This window comes from Drosophila grimshawi, unplaced genomic scaffold (assembly GCF_018153295.1).
Source record: "Drosophila grimshawi isolate 15287-2541.00 unplaced genomic scaffold, ASM1815329v1 contig_1367, whole genome shotgun sequence".
Lineage (NCBI taxonomy): Eukaryota > Metazoa > Arthropoda > Insecta > Diptera > Drosophilidae > Drosophila > Drosophila grimshawi.
Window position 1 is genome coordinate 14,151,528 of NW_025062889.1, and position 18,790 is coordinate 14,170,317.

General features: G+C 39.8%; 1 protein-coding gene across 5 annotated transcripts; it reads left to right on the forward strand.

Annotated features, from left to right (window-relative positions):
- On the forward strand, positions 1 to 18,079 carry LOC6560372 (protein GDAP2 homolog). Of its 5 annotated transcripts, XM_001986792.2 has the most exons (13): positions 1 to 240; positions 7,730 to 7,808; positions 7,885 to 8,036; positions 8,116 to 8,258; positions 8,327 to 8,459; positions 8,537 to 8,646; positions 9,202 to 9,462; positions 11,221 to 11,348; positions 11,453 to 11,553; positions 16,541 to 16,694; positions 16,766 to 16,905; positions 16,975 to 17,173; positions 17,257 to 18,079. In XM_001986792.2, the coding sequence occupies exons 2-13, from the start codon at positions 7,734 to 7,736 to the stop codon at positions 17,299 to 17,301; spliced, it is 1,641 nt and encodes a 546-aa protein (XP_001986828.1). In that variant the 5' UTR covers positions 1 to 240; positions 7,730 to 7,733; the 3' UTR covers positions 17,302 to 18,079. The 5 variants fall into 5 exon arrangements, with proteins under 5 accessions (XP_001986828.1, XP_032591164.1, XP_032591165.1 ...); XM_032735273.2 differs by lacking the exons at positions 1 to 240; positions 7,730 to 7,808; positions 7,885 to 8,036; ... (2 more) ...; positions 8,537 to 8,646; positions 9,202 to 9,462 and adding an exon at positions 9,866 to 9,915; XM_032735274.1 differs by lacking the exons at positions 1 to 240; positions 7,730 to 7,808; positions 7,885 to 8,036; ... (2 more) ...; positions 8,537 to 8,646; positions 9,202 to 9,462 and adding an exon at positions 9,888 to 9,911.
- Positions 18,080 to 18,790: the final 711 nt, after the last annotated feature.

Genomic DNA, 18,790 nt, shown 5'->3' on the forward strand with positions numbered 1-18,790 from the left:
AGTGTCGAACGTGGATTCGTGACGAGCGGTGGGCAGAAGCGACGAGCTTGACGAGCCAGTTTATTTGCAACACACACACACAACACACAAAAACACACACATCAACACCCAAAAAGTGCACAAAGTGAAGTAATAAACCAACAAGAAGTGAGAAACAAAAAAAACCAAAAACGAAACAACTAGCCATCAAGTGTTGGGAAGTGTGTAAATTGTTCGACGATTTGAATATCATTGAGAAAAGTGCGTAAAAATTAAGCAAGTTTTCATTTCAGGCAATACCAACACAACAACGTTCATATACATGCATGCATATACATACACCCATACACACATTCGTAGAGTTACCTGAAATACACTCTCACACACACACACACACACACACACATACACACCGCGCCTAACACTGACTACCGCATTTTCTTTTTACTCCCAACGCCCCCATCACTCCCCCCTCCCCCCACACAAAGTTACGCTTGTGTGATTGTGTGTGTTGATGTAACTGAGCGTGTGAGTGTAAATTTTAGATGGCGCTTGGCAGTTCTTCTTCTTTGTTTGGTGTTTTCATTTTGAAAAACGTCGCCAAAGTCGTCGAGTGTCGAGTGTGTGTGAAGTTTTTGCAGTCACTGTAGTTTGACACACACATAGATACATAGATATAGGTGTATGTAGATCTATATTTGAATATATGGCATACAGCAGTCAGTTGTGCTGCTAATTCCAGTTGTACTATAAAAGTGGTTTTCAACTAAATAGGTTTCAAAATCACAGTAATTTCCTTACTTGGGCTCTTAGAATAAACACACTCACACACACACACACACACATATACTCACATACATAATAGAATAGACAAACACACACAAACACACACACACATGTGTGTCACTAGCCTATCAAAACGTAACCTTCAAAAGCTTGTGCAACGGTTTTGCTGTCCGACTCTGCAGCTGCAGCAGCATCAGAAAGAGAAAGAGAAAGCAAAACAACAAACTAACTGTAAGTGGAAGCCATTAAAGAACGTAATTATTTATTATTGGTCCACTGGTCACTGGTCACTGCTCACAGTGGAGTAAGTAAGTAAGTAAAGCAGAGGAGCAGGTTTCTCCATTTCTCTTTCGGTGCAGAAAAGCTTTTCTCTTTCAGTACGTGCAACAAAATGCATTGCAACTTTCTGCGAATATTCATAAATAATCGGGTCTTGACTTACATAAAAACTTAAGTGCGCAAAACGACGACGACCTCGATAAGAAGTCCAGGTGCAAGACTGCAGCAGACAATGCCACACAAAAAGAAACCCACACAGCCAACTCCCACAAGGGCACCTGATTAATTGTCTGAATTGGACAAGCGTCTGACTGTCCTTTCCCCACACACTCCTCCTCCTTACTACCCACCACCCCCCTCCCCTATTACCAGTTTACCATTTGCTGTGCACACATGCTCTTTGTACTTTGTTTATCCAATACACACAACATAAAGATACAAATGTGTGTGTGTGAGTGTGTGTATGTGTGTGTGTTTATTCTGTGCACCCTGAGCCATTTCCCGGCTGAATGCGCTCTTGCAGCTCAATTATGAAATGCTTTTTAAGGCCCTCCTCCACATAAATGTGGCAAATGGAGGATGTATCGATCAGTCTGCAATGGGTTCAATTAGATCCAATTTCAGATAATGATATTACATGAAATTGAATTTATTCAATCGCTTCGCTATATCAATTCATTCGAATTCTTAAAGCTATGTTCAACGTGTCGTATACGTATTATTTGCAATTACAGCGTATACGCATAGTCCGGCAGAAGTGGAAACACCAAAAACCTGTTAGTAACTCTATTAAATAGTAATATGCTTAGATTACTATTCGATACAGTGGACAGCAGCAGTGGCAGCAGCAGTGGAGGCAGCAGTGGCAACTGGAATTCAGTAAAAATATCATGAGGCACATTTGCGACTAGATATTGTTAAAGGGACTGCGAGTTACTAATGAAAGTGACGAATATTCGTTATATTTGACCCGCTGTGCGTTGCGCGCTCAACACAAATGAATGATATAACGATTATATTAGTTATTAATAAGCCCGTTCGGCAAAGAAAACGTGAAATTCACGAGTATGACACTGAATCGACTCACTGCGATATAAATAATGCGAATGGGGGCAGTGCTAGTCACACACACACACACACACAAACACACACGCAGACACGCATATTATTATATAGTAAGCTTTTTTTTTTTTGGTATATAGAAGGAATGGCTTTAATGCGAACATTATGTAAATGCATTCGTATGTGAAATTGACATCTAACCAACCAAGAAGCTTCGAGGTTTCGATGAGAACATGATGAGCTAATGATCATGTTGGAAATAATGCTGATGGATGTTGCCTAGTGCTTTTGGACAGGTTTTTTTTTGTTTTTTTGGGAGAGAACAACTATACGCCATTCTCAGATTAGTTTTTTCGACTGAATGATTGAAAAGAGTCGGAAAACAAAACCAAAACCAAAACCAAAACGGAGACCGAGCCCACAAGGCGCGACGAATGACGCATTCAAAATAAATATAAACAAGGAAACAACAGACGAGACACAACAACGTAATAAGAGTGAAACAAAAAAACAATAACAAGCACAGAATATGGTTGACGTTGGCGTTAAGCGTCGAAATTCGAACATAAACAAATCGAACTTTCGCGCTGGCTGGTACAAAAAACAAAAAAAAAAAAGTTGGCATTGTCATTCGGTATGCCCATTCTCCTTCCCCCTTCCCCCGGTCCCATTCCCAATCCCAATCCCAGTGCCATTGCCATGCCCGTACTCCTTGCCCCTTTTTGTGCTCCGTGGCAAGTTTAGTTTAAGCCTCGACACGTTTCTTACGTTTGCCTTTGGTCTCTTTATGGACGTTTTTCGGCCAGAGATCACAAAAAGGCAAAGGACAATGCCAGCAGGCCGTATACGTAATGCTTCGTTTCGTGCCAAGCGCAGTTACCACACACAGAAACAGATATATATATATACATATTTATATATATATATGCTATGTATAGGCCATATGAGCAGGTATCAGAGGTATTAGTCCTTGCCAGTCCTTGGCATGTGGGCGACAATTTCGCATTGATTATGCAACAGTTTGGCGGATTGAGCGTGTAGCGAAAACAAAACTCTGCAACGCGACCCAAAAGAAAAAAACAAAAAAAAAAACAAAAACCAGCACAAAAATCATGCAAAATATTTACAAGGGGAAGCACAGGCATAACAAATGTGAAATGTTTCTCAGGAGTAATCACAACAACACACGTAAGCGTTGCCACTGCACTGCGGCAAGTAATCAGCTATGATCGACACAGCAGATGCCCTGTATATATTTCGATAGAATAATTATTGATGAGACGCTCATCTTACTCAGTTAACACTCAATAAAAATGTCGTATTTCTTTTTGCATTCGCCTTTATAAACACTTACCAATGGAATGTGTCAATTTGCATCGAAAATCAAAGAATATTTTTCTCATGTTTATTCTTTTGTTTATCTTTATTTAGCAAATGAATAGTCAACAATCGACAAAGTTAAGCAGGCTCAGAATAAACATTCATATTAACTTGTCAACTCATGCAAAATATTCCACGATTTATTTTTTTTTTTATAAATTGTTGTTATTTAAGCATTTATATAACAATTGTCACTATTATTATGCTGCATAAAGTATTAGCTGAGGAGTGAGTGCTGGGCGAGTGGGGGGAAAGCGTACACATTTCTAGACAGAACAATTTGACATTTAAGCAGTAAGCAAAGCCACAAGTAAAACTGAAAAAAACAAAACAAAACATGGCATGCAGTTCGTCGCTGTAGTAGAATATAATTGACTGAAGCACGCCAGCTTCAACTTCAACTAGCAAGCAAGAAATAGTAGCTACAACAGGATTAACTAATACAACGGCAACAGGAATAGTTAACAGTCTTCCATTTGAGTTGGGTTATTGCTCGCCGGGCAGCTGAAGTCGTTTGGGTGGGTGGGTGAGTGGGCGTGACATTGGCGATTGCGTTCTCATATATAATTCAATTCGATTTTGACATTTAGCTTTTGTGTTGTGTGCGCTGCGTATACGTAATGTATCCAAATTGTCAATTTGCTGTAACTAAATATCAGTCAGCTCAACTGCCAAACTGTAAACTGCTAAGTGATGATGTGATCGTCTGACGCAAACACACACCCACACACACACACACACAGACACACACACACACATACACACACAGACACACACACACAAGAGCACACTCCTACACTGGCGCTAAGAGTCTAGCACATAACGTCTAAATTTTTGTTGACGGCATTTGTTTGCCTTAAGTTTGTGAGCAGACAACGTGCGACGCTGCTTATCAAGTTGAGACGCAGCTCATTCAAAAGTCAACACACACACACACACTGACACACACACATTATTTTAGGAGGGGTGGATGGGAGGCAGAGACAACTACTTAGTTTTCCAGCAAAAAATTTGCAATTACAATGGTTGTCATTAACAGCTACAGCTGTGCACTGAAACACCTGCACATACAACTGTGCCCCTCACACACACACACACACACACACACACACACACACACACACACACACACACACACACACTCCCCCTCTCTCTTTCCCACTCTCTCTCGCGTAAATATTTGTCAATTTTGATTTACCGGTAAGACCAGCTCTCGACTTGTATACAGGGTGCGCCCAGTTGCTGTGGCGCAGTAACAACGAAAACTGCATAAAAAACGTGACAAATAAATCACTATACAAATATGCACATGTATCTGAGATATATGACTATATACTATATATATATGGAAAAACTGATGCATTGTCGCGTCATTCTTACTGGCAAATTTATTTAGTTTCTTTATTAGGGTTTAGTCAGCTCTTAATATAGCTCTCTCTCTGTGTGTGTGTGTATCTTTGGCAAATACTTGCTGAACCAACTGTTGACTTTTCCACGCTTGCTAGTATTATGCACATCAGTCTCGGATGACTTTGGGGTCTACAGATTGTTCCGCCGCACCAAACGATTAAATTCCTCTTTGTGTACCAAATATTCTTAAAAAAAAGAGATTGACAGACTTTTGTTTAGACACGTCCGACACTGATGAAAATCTATGGCACGAAAACAAGACAAATATTCTGGAAATCTAAATTACGTTAGCCAAGTCATGGGAATTAAAAGATCACCTTAAAGTCAAGAGTCCAGACAAATAAACGTCTCATGGGAAACTGTTGGAAGTTATTTAAGATATATACAAAAATGTGATTAATTCACCTTTGAACACAACAGAGAAAAACCCCATTGCAAATATATATATATATATAGATAAATGCAAGTCGCATAACAAAATTTAATTAAATACATAAAATTATTAAAGTCATTGCTAGAATCCACATTTTTTAATACAAATTAGCACGATAAATAATTGGTTGCCCTTCCCCTCGCCAAGCAATTTCCAACTGAAGGCTGATAATGAAGCGAATAATTTCACGGCTGCTCAAAACAGAAGTTATTTCAAAACCAGTTTTCTATTCAATTATTTGCAGTGGGTATTTGAATTTTTGTCTTCAAATTTGCAGCTCATTGAAGGAGAAGTCTACACTATATATATATTCTTGACCAGCATCAGCAAACGTAGTTTTGCTAAAGATTGGAGGATCGTTTGTCTTTAATAACATTTGTTGCACATTAAAAGTAGAATGTTCTCTTTGCAGCAAAATATATACAATAATATGACAAACTCTGAACAATATGCAAACTCCGATCTTCAAGGGTATATCATCTTCGGCTTGCTTGTTAGTAAATATATTTGTATATTTGCGGGGTATTCCCCCCGTCGAGCAAGCTCAGAATGCGCCACATCTGGTTGTTATTGCACATTAATGTTTGGTGTTTGTGAATTGAAATGCAAACATATTTGCAGATTAATTTATCAATGTGCGTATTGTGTACAATTGAAAATATATGTGGCATGCGTGTGTGTGTTGCTGTAAGTAGTACTCCTCTTATATAATAATGGCACATAAATTTATCAGTTTATTGTTTGCGCACATGTGCCTAACGGGTATTTGTGTGTGTGTGTGTGGGTGTGTGTGTGTGTGTGTGTGTGTGTGTGTATTTGTTAGCATGTTGTTCATTGTGCTGCGCTTTTGTTATCATCAGCACTCGAAAATGGCACCTTGAGCCAGATTACCACAGCCAATTTAGGCCAGTGCTTGGACTATATACCACATAACTATATACCAGATGTTGCATATAGATACCAGATACTATATACTATATACTACCATAGCATACCTGCAGTATTTTCTAACTGCTCTGCAAAAGGCCAAAGTTCAACTGGTGTCCATAAAAAAACACACAGATAGAGATGGTGGGAGAGGGGGGAAGGGTAACAGGGAGACAGATGAAGCACTTAATGTGCACGCAGTGTGTGGATATGGCAATTAGGCAAGGAAGCGGGCTGCAGCTGCAGCTGCACTGGTTGTTGCATGTTGCATGTTGCAGGCTGAAAAAAGGCTGCAGGCGCTGTCTTTGTTTTCAACGGCCTCTCACCTGCCATTCGACGTGTGACGCACATGCCACAAATAGCAGCAAGTAAGTGGGTGGCACCAGCAGCAGGTGGAACAGGCGTGGCAAGAGGCACTTTGCAGGCTGCCAGTGCATCACTCGAGATATGAATAGCCTCCTCCTCGTGTGGGACACTCAATTCTTTTAGTTCGACTTGAATAAATCGCAAACGTAACGAAAAGTTTAAGTTTTTTTAAGTGTATTTTTGGCTGCTTTTGCTGTTTGCTTGCAAATTGGGCAGCTATCGCCAACGGTTGTGTCTTTTGTTAGTCGCTCAGCCAAACTAGTTGTTATTCAGCTCAGTTCGTTGACGTTTCCGATCGTGACTCAGACCGTTCCGTTCCGTTCTGATCTGGTCTGGTCTGGTGTGGTTTGTTTGTGCGGCGATAAGGCGAGTGTTTGCATAGATTTCGTAAAGCTTTTGGGCCAGCAAGCCAGACCGACTTTGCCCACACACATATTCAAAGTCTTCAGAATGCCCAGATACAATATTTACTGCAGTGTCTGAATTGTGTGCAGGAACTCTTTCTGTCAAATGCATAAAGGGTATCTGCAAGTTGAGCAAATGTGTACAACAGATGGCATTTGAGGTCATAAATTATATGTATTATTGATCGGCAATAACAGTCGAGAAACAGTGACTCACAAAATGTCGCCTAAATTTACTCTGATATATAAAATGTATTTCAATGACTTACAATACTCACCGATCTCTTGACAGTCGACTGTAGACCTAGAAACCCCCAAGACGAAAAAAATCTTGGATAAGAGATAAGAGCTGGTGGCTATATATATATATATATATATATGTATATAGATCTAACCGCATAGTGATAAAGGGTATAGTATTTTTCTGAGGAAAACATCATAACTTGATTCAGCGTATTGCGTAGTCATCTAAATCTAATTTTAAGGTTCTTATTCATCTTTAGGCTAACAGTTTATGTTAATCTTCAGTTAACCTTGTTTCTCATCGAATTTTTGCCTCTTCATCTCCATTTCTTCCCTTTGATCCGCCAAACACTGTTTAACATCGTCTTCAGTCCATTCTTCATTCGCACAAACTCATTTTAAATCTTGCAGATCTTCAAATATATTGTTTCTTTAACAATTTCAATATTCCCAATTGTAGCGCAATGCGTCTCGACACGAACTCAAATGTGGACTTCAAAGCGTTCGACTCCAGCTCCAGTTCCAGCACCAGCTCATGTGTAAGTTTTAAACTGAGCTCTCAGCGCTCTGTCAATGCCAGTGATTAATTGCGTTTTCCAATTCGTTTCCAATTAGCTTGTCAAATTGGATAATTTGGCCACTTGGGGTGGCTCACAGAAGACGGACACACGGCTGCCCTTAACGGATTATTCCACACTCGGCGGGCCGCGGCACAATTGCAGTCCCTTTCCCCTGTCCAAAGATGTCAACAATCGCCTGGTGATTTGGTGAGTCCTCGACATTAATCTACCTCTACCTGTACCTCTACCTCTAACAAACTAACTTGTGCACCTGTGTCATTTAAAGGGATGGCGACATGACCACACTGGAGGTGGACGCCATCACGAACAGCAGCGATGAAACCCTGACTGAAAGCAATTGCATATCGGAGCGCATTATTGCCGTTGCGGGCAATCAGCTCAAAGAGGAGCTCAGCACAACTGTAAAGGGTAAGGCCACTGTTTTGGAATAAGTCCTTCCCCTTGAACTGAACTCATTGAAGTGTATCCTCTTTCAGAGTGCCGCATTGGTGATGTGCGCGTTACGCGTGGATACAATCTGCCAGCCAAGTATGTTCTGCACACTGTTGCACCCGCCTACAAGGAGAAGCTGAAGACGGCCGCCGAGAATGCGTTGCACTGCTGTTACAGGTGAGCCTGCCAATGACAGACACACATTTCTGTTGCACTTGTCTAATGCACTCTACTCCTTTAACCAACCAACACAGAAACGTTCTCTGCAAGGCCAAGGAGCTGAATCTGCGCACAATTGCCGTGTGCAATGTGAGTGGCAATCAGAAGACATTTCCAGCCGATGTAGCCGCGCACATTGCCCTGCGTGAGTAATGACAGCAATCTATATATATATATATATATATATATCTATGTAGTCATCTGGTCTATAATTATCTGATTTGATTGGTCAGTGAGTGTATAGTATGAGTTGTGTTATTGCTTAATGCATTTTAGTGGTTAGCCACGATGCAGTTGTATTTTGAACTGATTTTATTCCTTATAATACTGTTCTTATTTATATAACAATGATCTCTATTTATCTAACTGCAGTAGAGCCATTTATGATATATGTATTTCTAAATTTAATACCTGTTTTTTAATCACTTAAATTTGTTCATTTATTGTCCATGAAGAGTTATTTCTTAAAAGCATTTGATTTGTCTTCGTTTTTATGATTATCACATTATCACTTATATTTGATTGAGTATCTATTCAAATTTCCTACTTCATTTCAGACTACGGGGAACAATTCGATCACTCCTTCTTTTATTAGTTTCTGCTGCACCTTGCAGCAAAGACAATCAAATCAGAAATGTATATAGACTGATTGCAGGCAAACAATCATTAATTCGAGTGTATCTTTTCTATTCATATACAGGCACCATTCGTCGCTTTCTGGACAAGTTTACACAGCAGGTTGTGATACTGTGCGTCAACAGCAGCGAGCGTGGCACCTACGAGGTGCTGGCGCCGCTCTATTTCCCACGCGATCAGCTCGAGGAGCGCAGTGCGCTGTGGCAGCTGCCCAAGGATACCGGTGGCGAGTTGGGCGAACCTCAGCATCCCGATCCGGATCGGCAGATACGGATCATACGCAATCCGCAGCACAGTCACAGTGTGCACATGCGTCATCGACACGGTAAGTGTCTATCGGTTATCGTTTATCGTTTATCACTTATCGCTTATGTTTGTGTTTGTGCTGGCTTCGACTGGCTGTGATTTTGATATCGTTCCCTTGGAATTATTGCCTTGTTTAGCCCGTCAACAGCTGACGATAATGTCGATGTCGATAAGATTAGAACTCACACACACACATACACACACACTCTCTCTCACACACACACACACTCTCTCACACATACAAAGACAGAGCCGTTTGATATATGCTTGTGCGTTGGCCAAGTTCCCATTCCCATTCCCAATCCGAATCCATACACATTTTGTATGGCTTCAGTTACGTTTTGAAGACGCCATCGTGTGGTCATTCAACGGCAAACGCAATCTATTTTCCAATTTTCTTCCATCGTTTTTCATTTTGCACAACTGATTAAACAATTGCGCGTCAACAAAACGATTTAAGGCACAGTTGTAGGTGAATAATGAAAAGTTTGCAACAAAATAGTGTTGAATGAGTGCTCATAAATCTATTCAGAGATCTTAAACTATAAACTTGTGTACAAACGGCATTAAATTGTTTTAAATTATTCATATTTGTTAATCTGATACAAAGTTGTGACGATTTGCAGCAACTCACGCGACTGACGTCAGCGTCGAGTTTGCCAGTTAGCAAGCTATGTGGGAAAAAGTGTTGCATACTTTCAAGCTGCTTCATAAAAAAAAGCTGGCAGATATGAAATCAAATTTAAATTCCAAAACAGTAGCGGCAAAAAACAATTAACGCTTCGCTATTAGTTCAGGTTTTTGGAAATTTAGCATCTCAACTTACTTTAAAATTTACGAGAAAATGTAAATTTGCAGAGAAAGATTAAAATACAATTTCACATTTTGTTTATTTAGTTCTTTGAGTATGTAATTATAAATGCCAAATAAATCCCCTTAGCAAAGAATGCTAATAGCAATATCAGGAACTGAATTTGCTTATCAGAAGCGATCATCGCTGAGCTTCTGTTTGGTCGACAAAAATGTACGTGATGAGGTTCTTCTACGCTTTAGATGCTGCTTATCTAAAAAGAAAGATCATTGTCAAACATTGAAATTAACTCTGCGGCTTATCATGACAAGATGATGCTAAGATGAGTAGCTGCTGCTGTTGTAGTTTTTCTTGCTACTGTTGCTGTTGTTGTTGTTGTTGCGGCTGCTTGTTGTCTTGGCAAAATTCGTTTTGGCCCACTTAAATCATGTCAGCGTTTCAAAACAAACGCAACTCGCTTATCGCGCTCATCCGACGCCCCTTCGCTGGTTATCCGCTGCTCTCAGCTCCACCTTCGCCCAACAGCTGCTGCAGATGGGGGGGCGTCTCGGTGCTTTCCCTCTCGCTCGCTGGCTCAGCCAAGCGCTCAACGCTGCCACTGTCGCAGTCGCAGTCGCAGTCGGCGTCGCTGTCACTTCTGCAGCTGACAAAAGCGGCGTTCAAATGCTGATGGCGCCGGCGTCGCTTTCAGTTGATATCAAATTACGCAGCGCTGAAGTTGAAGGCATAAGAACAAAGTTTGCGAATTGAGTCTGAGCTTTGATAATAACTGATAATAGATAAATCAACAACAACAACCACAACAACAATACCAAAACAATAACATCAACAAATATGATAAACAACTCATTTGAGTTTTCATGTAAATGCATTTGGCATCTCTAAAATACTCTCGAAAAACAACTAAACTTTAATTTTCTCTCTCTTCCACTCTCTTTCTCTCTCTGTCTCTCTCTCAACACACAGCTGACGACGATTCAGACGTGAGTCCACACGATATGGAGGGCAACAGCTCAGATCTGGAGTATGGCGGCCGGGATATGAATGGCCTCAGCCTCAATTCCTACAGCAGCGGACTGCAGGCACAGCTACAGGTTAATTCCATCATAATCTCCCTCTTTCACTCTCTCTCTATCTCTTCCTCTCTCGCTATCTCTTCTTGTTTTATTTATACTTACAATCTCTTTCATACACACAGCTCGATCTGGACAGGCAGCATTTGCTGAGCGATCGGCCAAGAGCTGGCGTCTACGAGAGCGTCGTTGCCGAGGGCATTGAGGGCATGGAGCATCAAGAGCGGTAAGTGCGGCCAACAAAGTGGAACACAATTGAAAGCTAAATGCTAAAGCATAAAATAAGACATTTGCTCACTGGAGTGTTGTAGCTACATGCTATATAATTACACATAGCTTAATGATGGGAAACACCGTTCAACTCAAGTGTAACATGAATATGCAGATGCAATATTATTGTGAATAGTCTGTTGTACTTCTGTGCTTAAAGTCCTTGCCATTTAATAGATATACTATTGTTAATGCAGCGTGTTGCAGAGTGAAATCAATCCTGTTTTGGTTGCTGCTGCTGCTGCTGCTTTCTTACGGCAAGAGACAAACAGACGCATTCATATCTGGACATATCAGTTATTCAACGCTTGCGTCATTAAATACATTTCCTACCCCATTTACAATGACACTTGAGCATGTATTCCCAACTGCTCCGTCTGCAGCTCATAAAACTGCCACGAGATCCAACAGCCAACAGCTAACACCTTCCAGCCCCAACCCCCGACAGCCACTCCCATTCTTAGGTGGCCACATAAACATTTGCTTTAGGTATTTCTTGTAATACTCTTAAATAAATACGTTTCGTGTGTGTTTAGTGTGCGCGTGCCGGAAATATCTTAAGCGTCTAACAAATGACTTCTTTTGACCGGGTTGCCTTTGCTGTTGCTGTTGCTGTTGCCTTTTGCCTGCCCAAAATGCCTCTGCCTAATAACTATGCCTATGTAAATTTTACAGGACATTGGCACGCGAACTAGTTTCGTGCAATTGAAGTCAAGTCCAAGTCTAATAAGCCCCACACTACCCGACTACCCGCATCCTCAAGCTTGTCGACGTCATTGCTACCAAATTGACTACGTCATCGATGGCATGTCCAAAGTCCAAGTCCATTTTTGGACACACACTAAATATAAGTACCTAATCAGTCGGCTAAAAATACTCAAGCACGTGTCCAAATAAGACTTGGAACCCTTTCAAATCGTTGAGTGAGTGTCAAGCGATAAATACTAAATAATAATAAACATCAGTTATGTGGTTCACAAGGGTGGTTCATAGGATAACTATTATATTTATAGTCGCAACATCTTTTATTGATCTATTTTGAGTGCGCAAAAGTTTCTAAGCTGCCCTCGCAATATCTTTTGTTTACCTTTTATCTTTGTGGCGTTTTAATTTGCATTTCGCAATTCATATTGTGAACCCAAAACGAATCCAAGCCAAATCCAAAATATGAATAGCAAATAGCCAAAAAAAGAAAAAACTGCAAAAGTTTCGCATTAAATTAAATTCATTTGATGTTTCAAGTTGAAATTCGGTTTTGTTACGCTGCCAATGTCAATGCGATGACATTATTTCTCTCAACTTAATTATAATCATCTTAATTCTAAATTAGCAGCATCCCCCTCCGTCTCCTCCTCCTCCCTGTGATTAACACGTGAATGTTGCAGTTCATTGAATGCAACCGCACATTTTGTTGCATTTGTTTGACTTGTTGCCGACTCGCAACTCGCAACTCGATCCGATCGGGTGTCATCGCATTTTGTAGTCATTTAAATCTTCAATTCATTTCAATAAATTACATTTTTTTATGTAATTATTCGGCATGTGTGTGTTCATAAACAGGCCAGCCACTCACAGTCAGTCACAGTGACGATTGGTTCAATGCATTCCGCATTCAGCATTCAGCTGGGTTCAGCTACAGTTTATACCCTGCACAAATGTGTTGTATCTGGAATGATATTACTATGCTTGCTTATGGCGCAGGGCATAATAAACCAACCTGGTATCTTAAGTAGTCAATTAAATATGCTATTTTTGCTTTATTAGTGAGTAAAGTGTTACAATTAAGAATGCGTTCTAGTTGATTTAAGGATATCTTCTAGTTTATCACACTTATCACATGCTAACTGTTTGTTTGTTTGGCTTGCTGGTTGGCTATTTGCATTGGCTTAAATAGAAATTGCGCATACGTCACGTTGCGCTGTCCAAAAAGTGGCACAAAAGAACTCGAAACATTTGATGGCTCTCAACTGATTCGTTGGACAGACATGGCATTTGCATTATGCGATTGGCGGCTGTCAAGCAAGCAACAAAGGCAGGCAACCAGGCAGGCAACCAGGCAGGCAACTAGGCAAGCAACAAAGGCAGGCAACCAGGCAGGCAACTAGGCAGGCAACCAGGCAGGCAGGTAGCATGTCCTTGGATAGTTGTGTCCTGTGCACCCACAATTGTTATTATTGTTATAATAAATATTGTTGTTGCTGTTGATGTCATTGCACAGCTGAAAAAAGCGCAGACGCAAGACAGAGAGAGAGAGAGAGAGAGTGGGAGGAAGGGAGGAAGCGCGAACTTCCTGCAGCTGCTGCTGTTGGTGCTGCTGTGCTGTGAGTTTCTTGGTGTAGACACGTACCATCCGTGAGAGAGCTTCCGAGAGAGAGAGAGAGAGAGAGGCATTTTGGACTAAAGAGCAGGCAAGAGCAGCCGCCGAGTCAGTCGAGAAACGCAGCTCGTGGCGAACGGTCGTTTTGTGTTCGTGTAACGGTTCGAATAGATTGGCCAACTGATTTATATAAACTCAATACTTATATTCCCATATACAATATACACATATATACAAAAATATATATATATCTGTATCTGTAAAAGTTTACACATTTTTCGGTTTGTCATAATTAGTGTTATTGACGCGGCTTCCGTACGAAACGCAAAAGTCTGGCAAAATTAAATACGACTTTTCGGGCAAAAGTAAAATATTGAGAAATCTATTTATAAGCAGCGTCACTGAAAGAGGCAAATCGTCTGCGCCATTTGCGTCAATTGCCGAGAAAGTGCACCCACCAGGCAAATATACGCGAATTCCAAATAGTTATTCGTTCAACGTTTCGCTCGATCGATAAACCTTTAAACGGGAACAAAAACAATATAATTGAACAACAGTTAGCAAAAGCAAAGGCAGCAAAACAGAAACAGAGACCGAAACAGAAACAAATCAAGCAAACCAACAAAAAAACCCAACCCACCCAAATCGCCCAACTATCTAAGGCAGTCAGCCACTATGACAATGCTCGAGGGCATGACGTCCATTGACTTGGGCTCCAGCCCCATGCAGGAGACCACTGGGGATATGATGGCCGCCGATGAGCTCATGGAGACGCCCGAGGAGAGTAAACAGAGACGAAAGACGCAAGAAATCAATTGAACGCTGACAGTCAGCCAATCAGCCAGTCAGTCAGTTAGTCAGTCAGTCAGTCATTAACACTCAGAAGTGATTGAACTACTTTTTAACCCAAACACACACACACCTACACACACACACAATGAAACAAACTGACGACGTTTGGCATTTCTTTCATTTCATTTCAATTTTCCAAATTGATTTTTGTTTTTTAATAGCGTGACGTCATTTGCTGTGACCCCCAACCCAATTGTTTGCTCGACCTGATTATTGCTCATAATTTCAACTAGTTATCATTTATTTATAGCGCTCGATATGACCAATTAATGTGGTCGTTGTCGTAGTCGTTGTCGTAGTCACTGCCGATGCCGATAAGGTCCTGGTAGACAGCTCATCAGCAGTCATGCATTATTGAAACCACGTTTACGACCCTGAGAGTTGCCTGTCTAGTTGCCAATTCAAACTGAACAATGGCATGCAATATGCGGTTGGGCCCGGAGTGGGTAGTAATCAATTTCTACAGTAGAGAAGAATATTTCCGGGCTGCGCCAAGAACGCAACTCACGATCACAATACAATATGCAAGTCTTAAGTTAATTTTCCGCATCTCAAGCACAACTTCTGAGACACTAACTGAGACATAAAACTGCATGCTAAATTAGCACGTTTGCAAGCGAATTTCACACGGGCTTAAACAATTCATGTACATAAATACAGGGTATAATTAGTAGTAGTAGTTTATACAAACACATATTACTTTTATATGGCATATGCACATTTATCTTATTTGCACGCTGCGTCACAATGCGTAACTTTTCTATTATAGAATCGTGAACGCTTCTTATCTTAAGCCGATTTGGGCATGCATTGCAGATGCTGTCGCTGCTCTTATCATTTTGCGGTTTACGCGCTTATCGCTCTCGCAGTCAGCTGCTGCCGGACCGAAAGTTTTGTTAAGTGCGTCACATTGCCACAGTTCAAGGCACAACAATTGGCGGGGCGTGTGCCAATCATAAGCTCCGAAACTGGTTAATTAACACCTTACAAATTTAATATGCCCGGAGTCAATGATTTGCCAAAATGACTCAGTCAGGCGTGCTACACTGATCCAAATATAGCCAGTGGAAGGAAGGTGACTTAATCTGAACTCAGCTAGTTTAAGATTAGTTAACAGTCTAAGCTGCTGTTAGCAGGCTGTTAAGCAATTGCCTGTCAATCTGTTAAGCAACTGCCTGTTAACCTGTTAAGCAACTGACTGTTAAGCTACTGCCTGTTAAGCTACTGCCTGTTAACGATCGCTGCAGTCACGAATATTGCCAGAAAAAACATGACAATTCGATGTTTATTTTTATATATTCTACATTAATTAATATTTAATTAGGCCGCTCGCTTTCAAGCTTATCGCACAAATATTTGCGCTCATTTTAGCACAACAATAAAGCAAATCCCCTTTAAAAGTCATATTTTGTTTAAGCACTCATAAAACTGGTGCTGGTAACTTTCAAAATACATACAAACAAATAAACGACGTGAATGCGAATGCGGTGCGAATTTCGAGCAGTTAACAAGGCAACCACAACGATTACGATTCACAAATATTTCGGCTACTCGTGGGGGTCATCGCTGTCAACAGCTACCGAATCACATTGACAGACAGATAAATAAATAATGCTTGATATGTATCAACACAACAGTTTCAATCAGCCATTAGCACATCTGTAAGATTAATTAGGAGCTATAGGAAATTTTTGAAGTGCATGTAAATCATTGAATAAATCTTGATGAATATTTGTTAATGTGTTTTTTGGTTTTTTTCTTCTATTTTTTACAGATATGAACGCCTTCTGCAGCGCGCACAGGTTGAGGATCTGAATGAGGTATCTGGAATCGGTTGTCTATATCAGAGCGGCGTGGATCGTCTGGGCAGACCTGTGATTGTATTCTGTGGCAAATGGTTTCCAGCGCAGAATATTGATTTGGAAAAGGTAAGCCAACATTTTAGCTAATCGATGCCCTCGAAGATGACTAATATATTGTTTGCTTCTGCTACTGCTAGGCACTGTTGTATCTGATAAAGCTGCTGGATCCAATTGTCAAAGGCGATTATGTCATCGCATACTTCCACACACTCACATCCACAAACAACTATCCATCGTTGCATTGGCTGCGTGAGGTCTACAGTGTCTTGCCATATAAGTAAGTAATCGAGTTGTAATTCATCTGTTCAAACAATATTTCTATAATCAACTATCATCTTTCGCCTAGATACAAGAAGAATCTGAAGGCCTTCTACATAGTGCATCCCACGTTCTGGACTAAAATGATGACCTGGTGGTTCACCACATTCATGGCGCCAGCCATCAAAGCCAAGGTGCACTCGCTGCCCGGCGTGGAGCACTTGTATTCGGCCATCACAAAGGATCAGTTGGAAATACCCGCCTACATTACCGAATACGATATGGCGGTGGGTGTTATACATACTAATTCTGATATAATCTATATTCTACAACGAAACCCATCTCTCTCTCGCTCTCTCTCTTATTACAGACCAATGGCCTGCATTATTTTAATCCAGTGCCGACTGCTTCGTAGATGGCGGCCATTGTGGCTGTTTAGACAGCTGTATCCACCAAGCATACATATACACACACCTAAACATACACATTAATACACACAAATATACACACTCAAACGTATAATGCAATTTTTTATGAATTTTATAGAATTGTACTATTGTTTTCTTTACTAATGATAAGAGCATTTTTTTGTTGTATTGTTGAATTAGATTTTTGTGTAGGTTTAAATTTGCAACTAACCAAATGGAACGCGAGCTGATCATGTGTAGAACTAGAAGATATACTACTACTATATATATATATATATATATATATAGTGTAACCCGATAAAGCAAGAACAAGAGAAACACGCAACCTGATAGCTAAATTAAAATGTAACCCCAATAAAAACTAATACTACATGTAAAACATTCTTATGAAGTGCATGAAATTAATAAGCTATACAATTTTGTTAATTTGCAACAAAATTGAAACAAAATTGATTAAATTAATGAAATTAGCAATCGTTATTTGGCGAATTGAGGAGCTACAAAGCAAAGCCAGCAAGCTGAACAAAATGATAATTCGATTATAGAACCTGAAACATTGTTGTAGTTAAAAAAAGAAAAAATTTAAGAAAATAATTGTATCTCTGAGATGTACTTATCTACATATAGTGCATATGTTATACCCATAACTGAATTGTCGGCTGAGAAGCGTATGAAAGCGATGAAAGCGATGAAAGCGATGAAAGCGAGCCCCACTAACAAAACAAATACGTACATACTATAAATTCAATTGTAATTATACAAAACAAAAATGAAAAGAAAATACAAGATTATATATATTAAATATACACATTAAAAACCAAATAAACTAAAAAAACATATATATATACATATATTAAAGCATACATATATATAAATATACATATGTCAACATAAATAAAAAACCAAGAACAAAAACAAAAACGGAAACAAAATTCATATATATTTTGAAGTTGTTAAAGGAAGGGCGTAAATAAATCTTTTGTAGATACATACTTACACAATTAACAAATTAAAAAAATTAAATTAAATTAAATTAATTAAAATTAATTAGAGCTCACCGTTAGGCCCGCAATCGAAACACCAATAAAAGAGAACAAACAACCTAACGATTAATAAATGTTCAATGTTAATTGGCTTATGCCAAAACAGAAAATCAAACACCTACACACACTCACACTCACACACACACACATACACTTTAAGTCCTTGTTAATCTTCCATGCACCTTTTGCGCTCAACAAAAAAAAAAAAAAGAAGAAGAAATATATATATAAAAGAAAAACATTGAATTAGCAAATTACTTAACGTTATTTCTCGACTTAACTAAAGCACAAGCCACAAATTTTTGAGATTGGTAAAACTAAAAATGTAAAACCTTCGTATCTAAATGTAGTTAATAAATAAATAACTTTTTCAATTAGGGCACTCGCGCGCAAGCAGCACACAACCAATTCAATTCTATAATGCTGAAAACTG

Bases quoted from the DNA above. Each gene is read 5' to 3' on its own strand.
- LOC6560372 (XM_001986792.2), top strand. From the start codon at position 7,734: ATGCGTCTCGACACGAACTCAAATGTGGACTTCAAAGCGTTCGACTCC. The intron at 7,809-7,884 runs GTAAGTTTTAAA...GTTTCCAATTAG, and splicing joins GTTCCAGCACCAGCTCATGT to CTTGTCAAATTGGATAATTT. The intron at 11,554-16,540 runs GTAAGTGCGGCC...TATTTTTTACAG, and splicing joins GGCATGGAGCATCAAGAGCG to ATATGAACGCCTTCTGCAGC.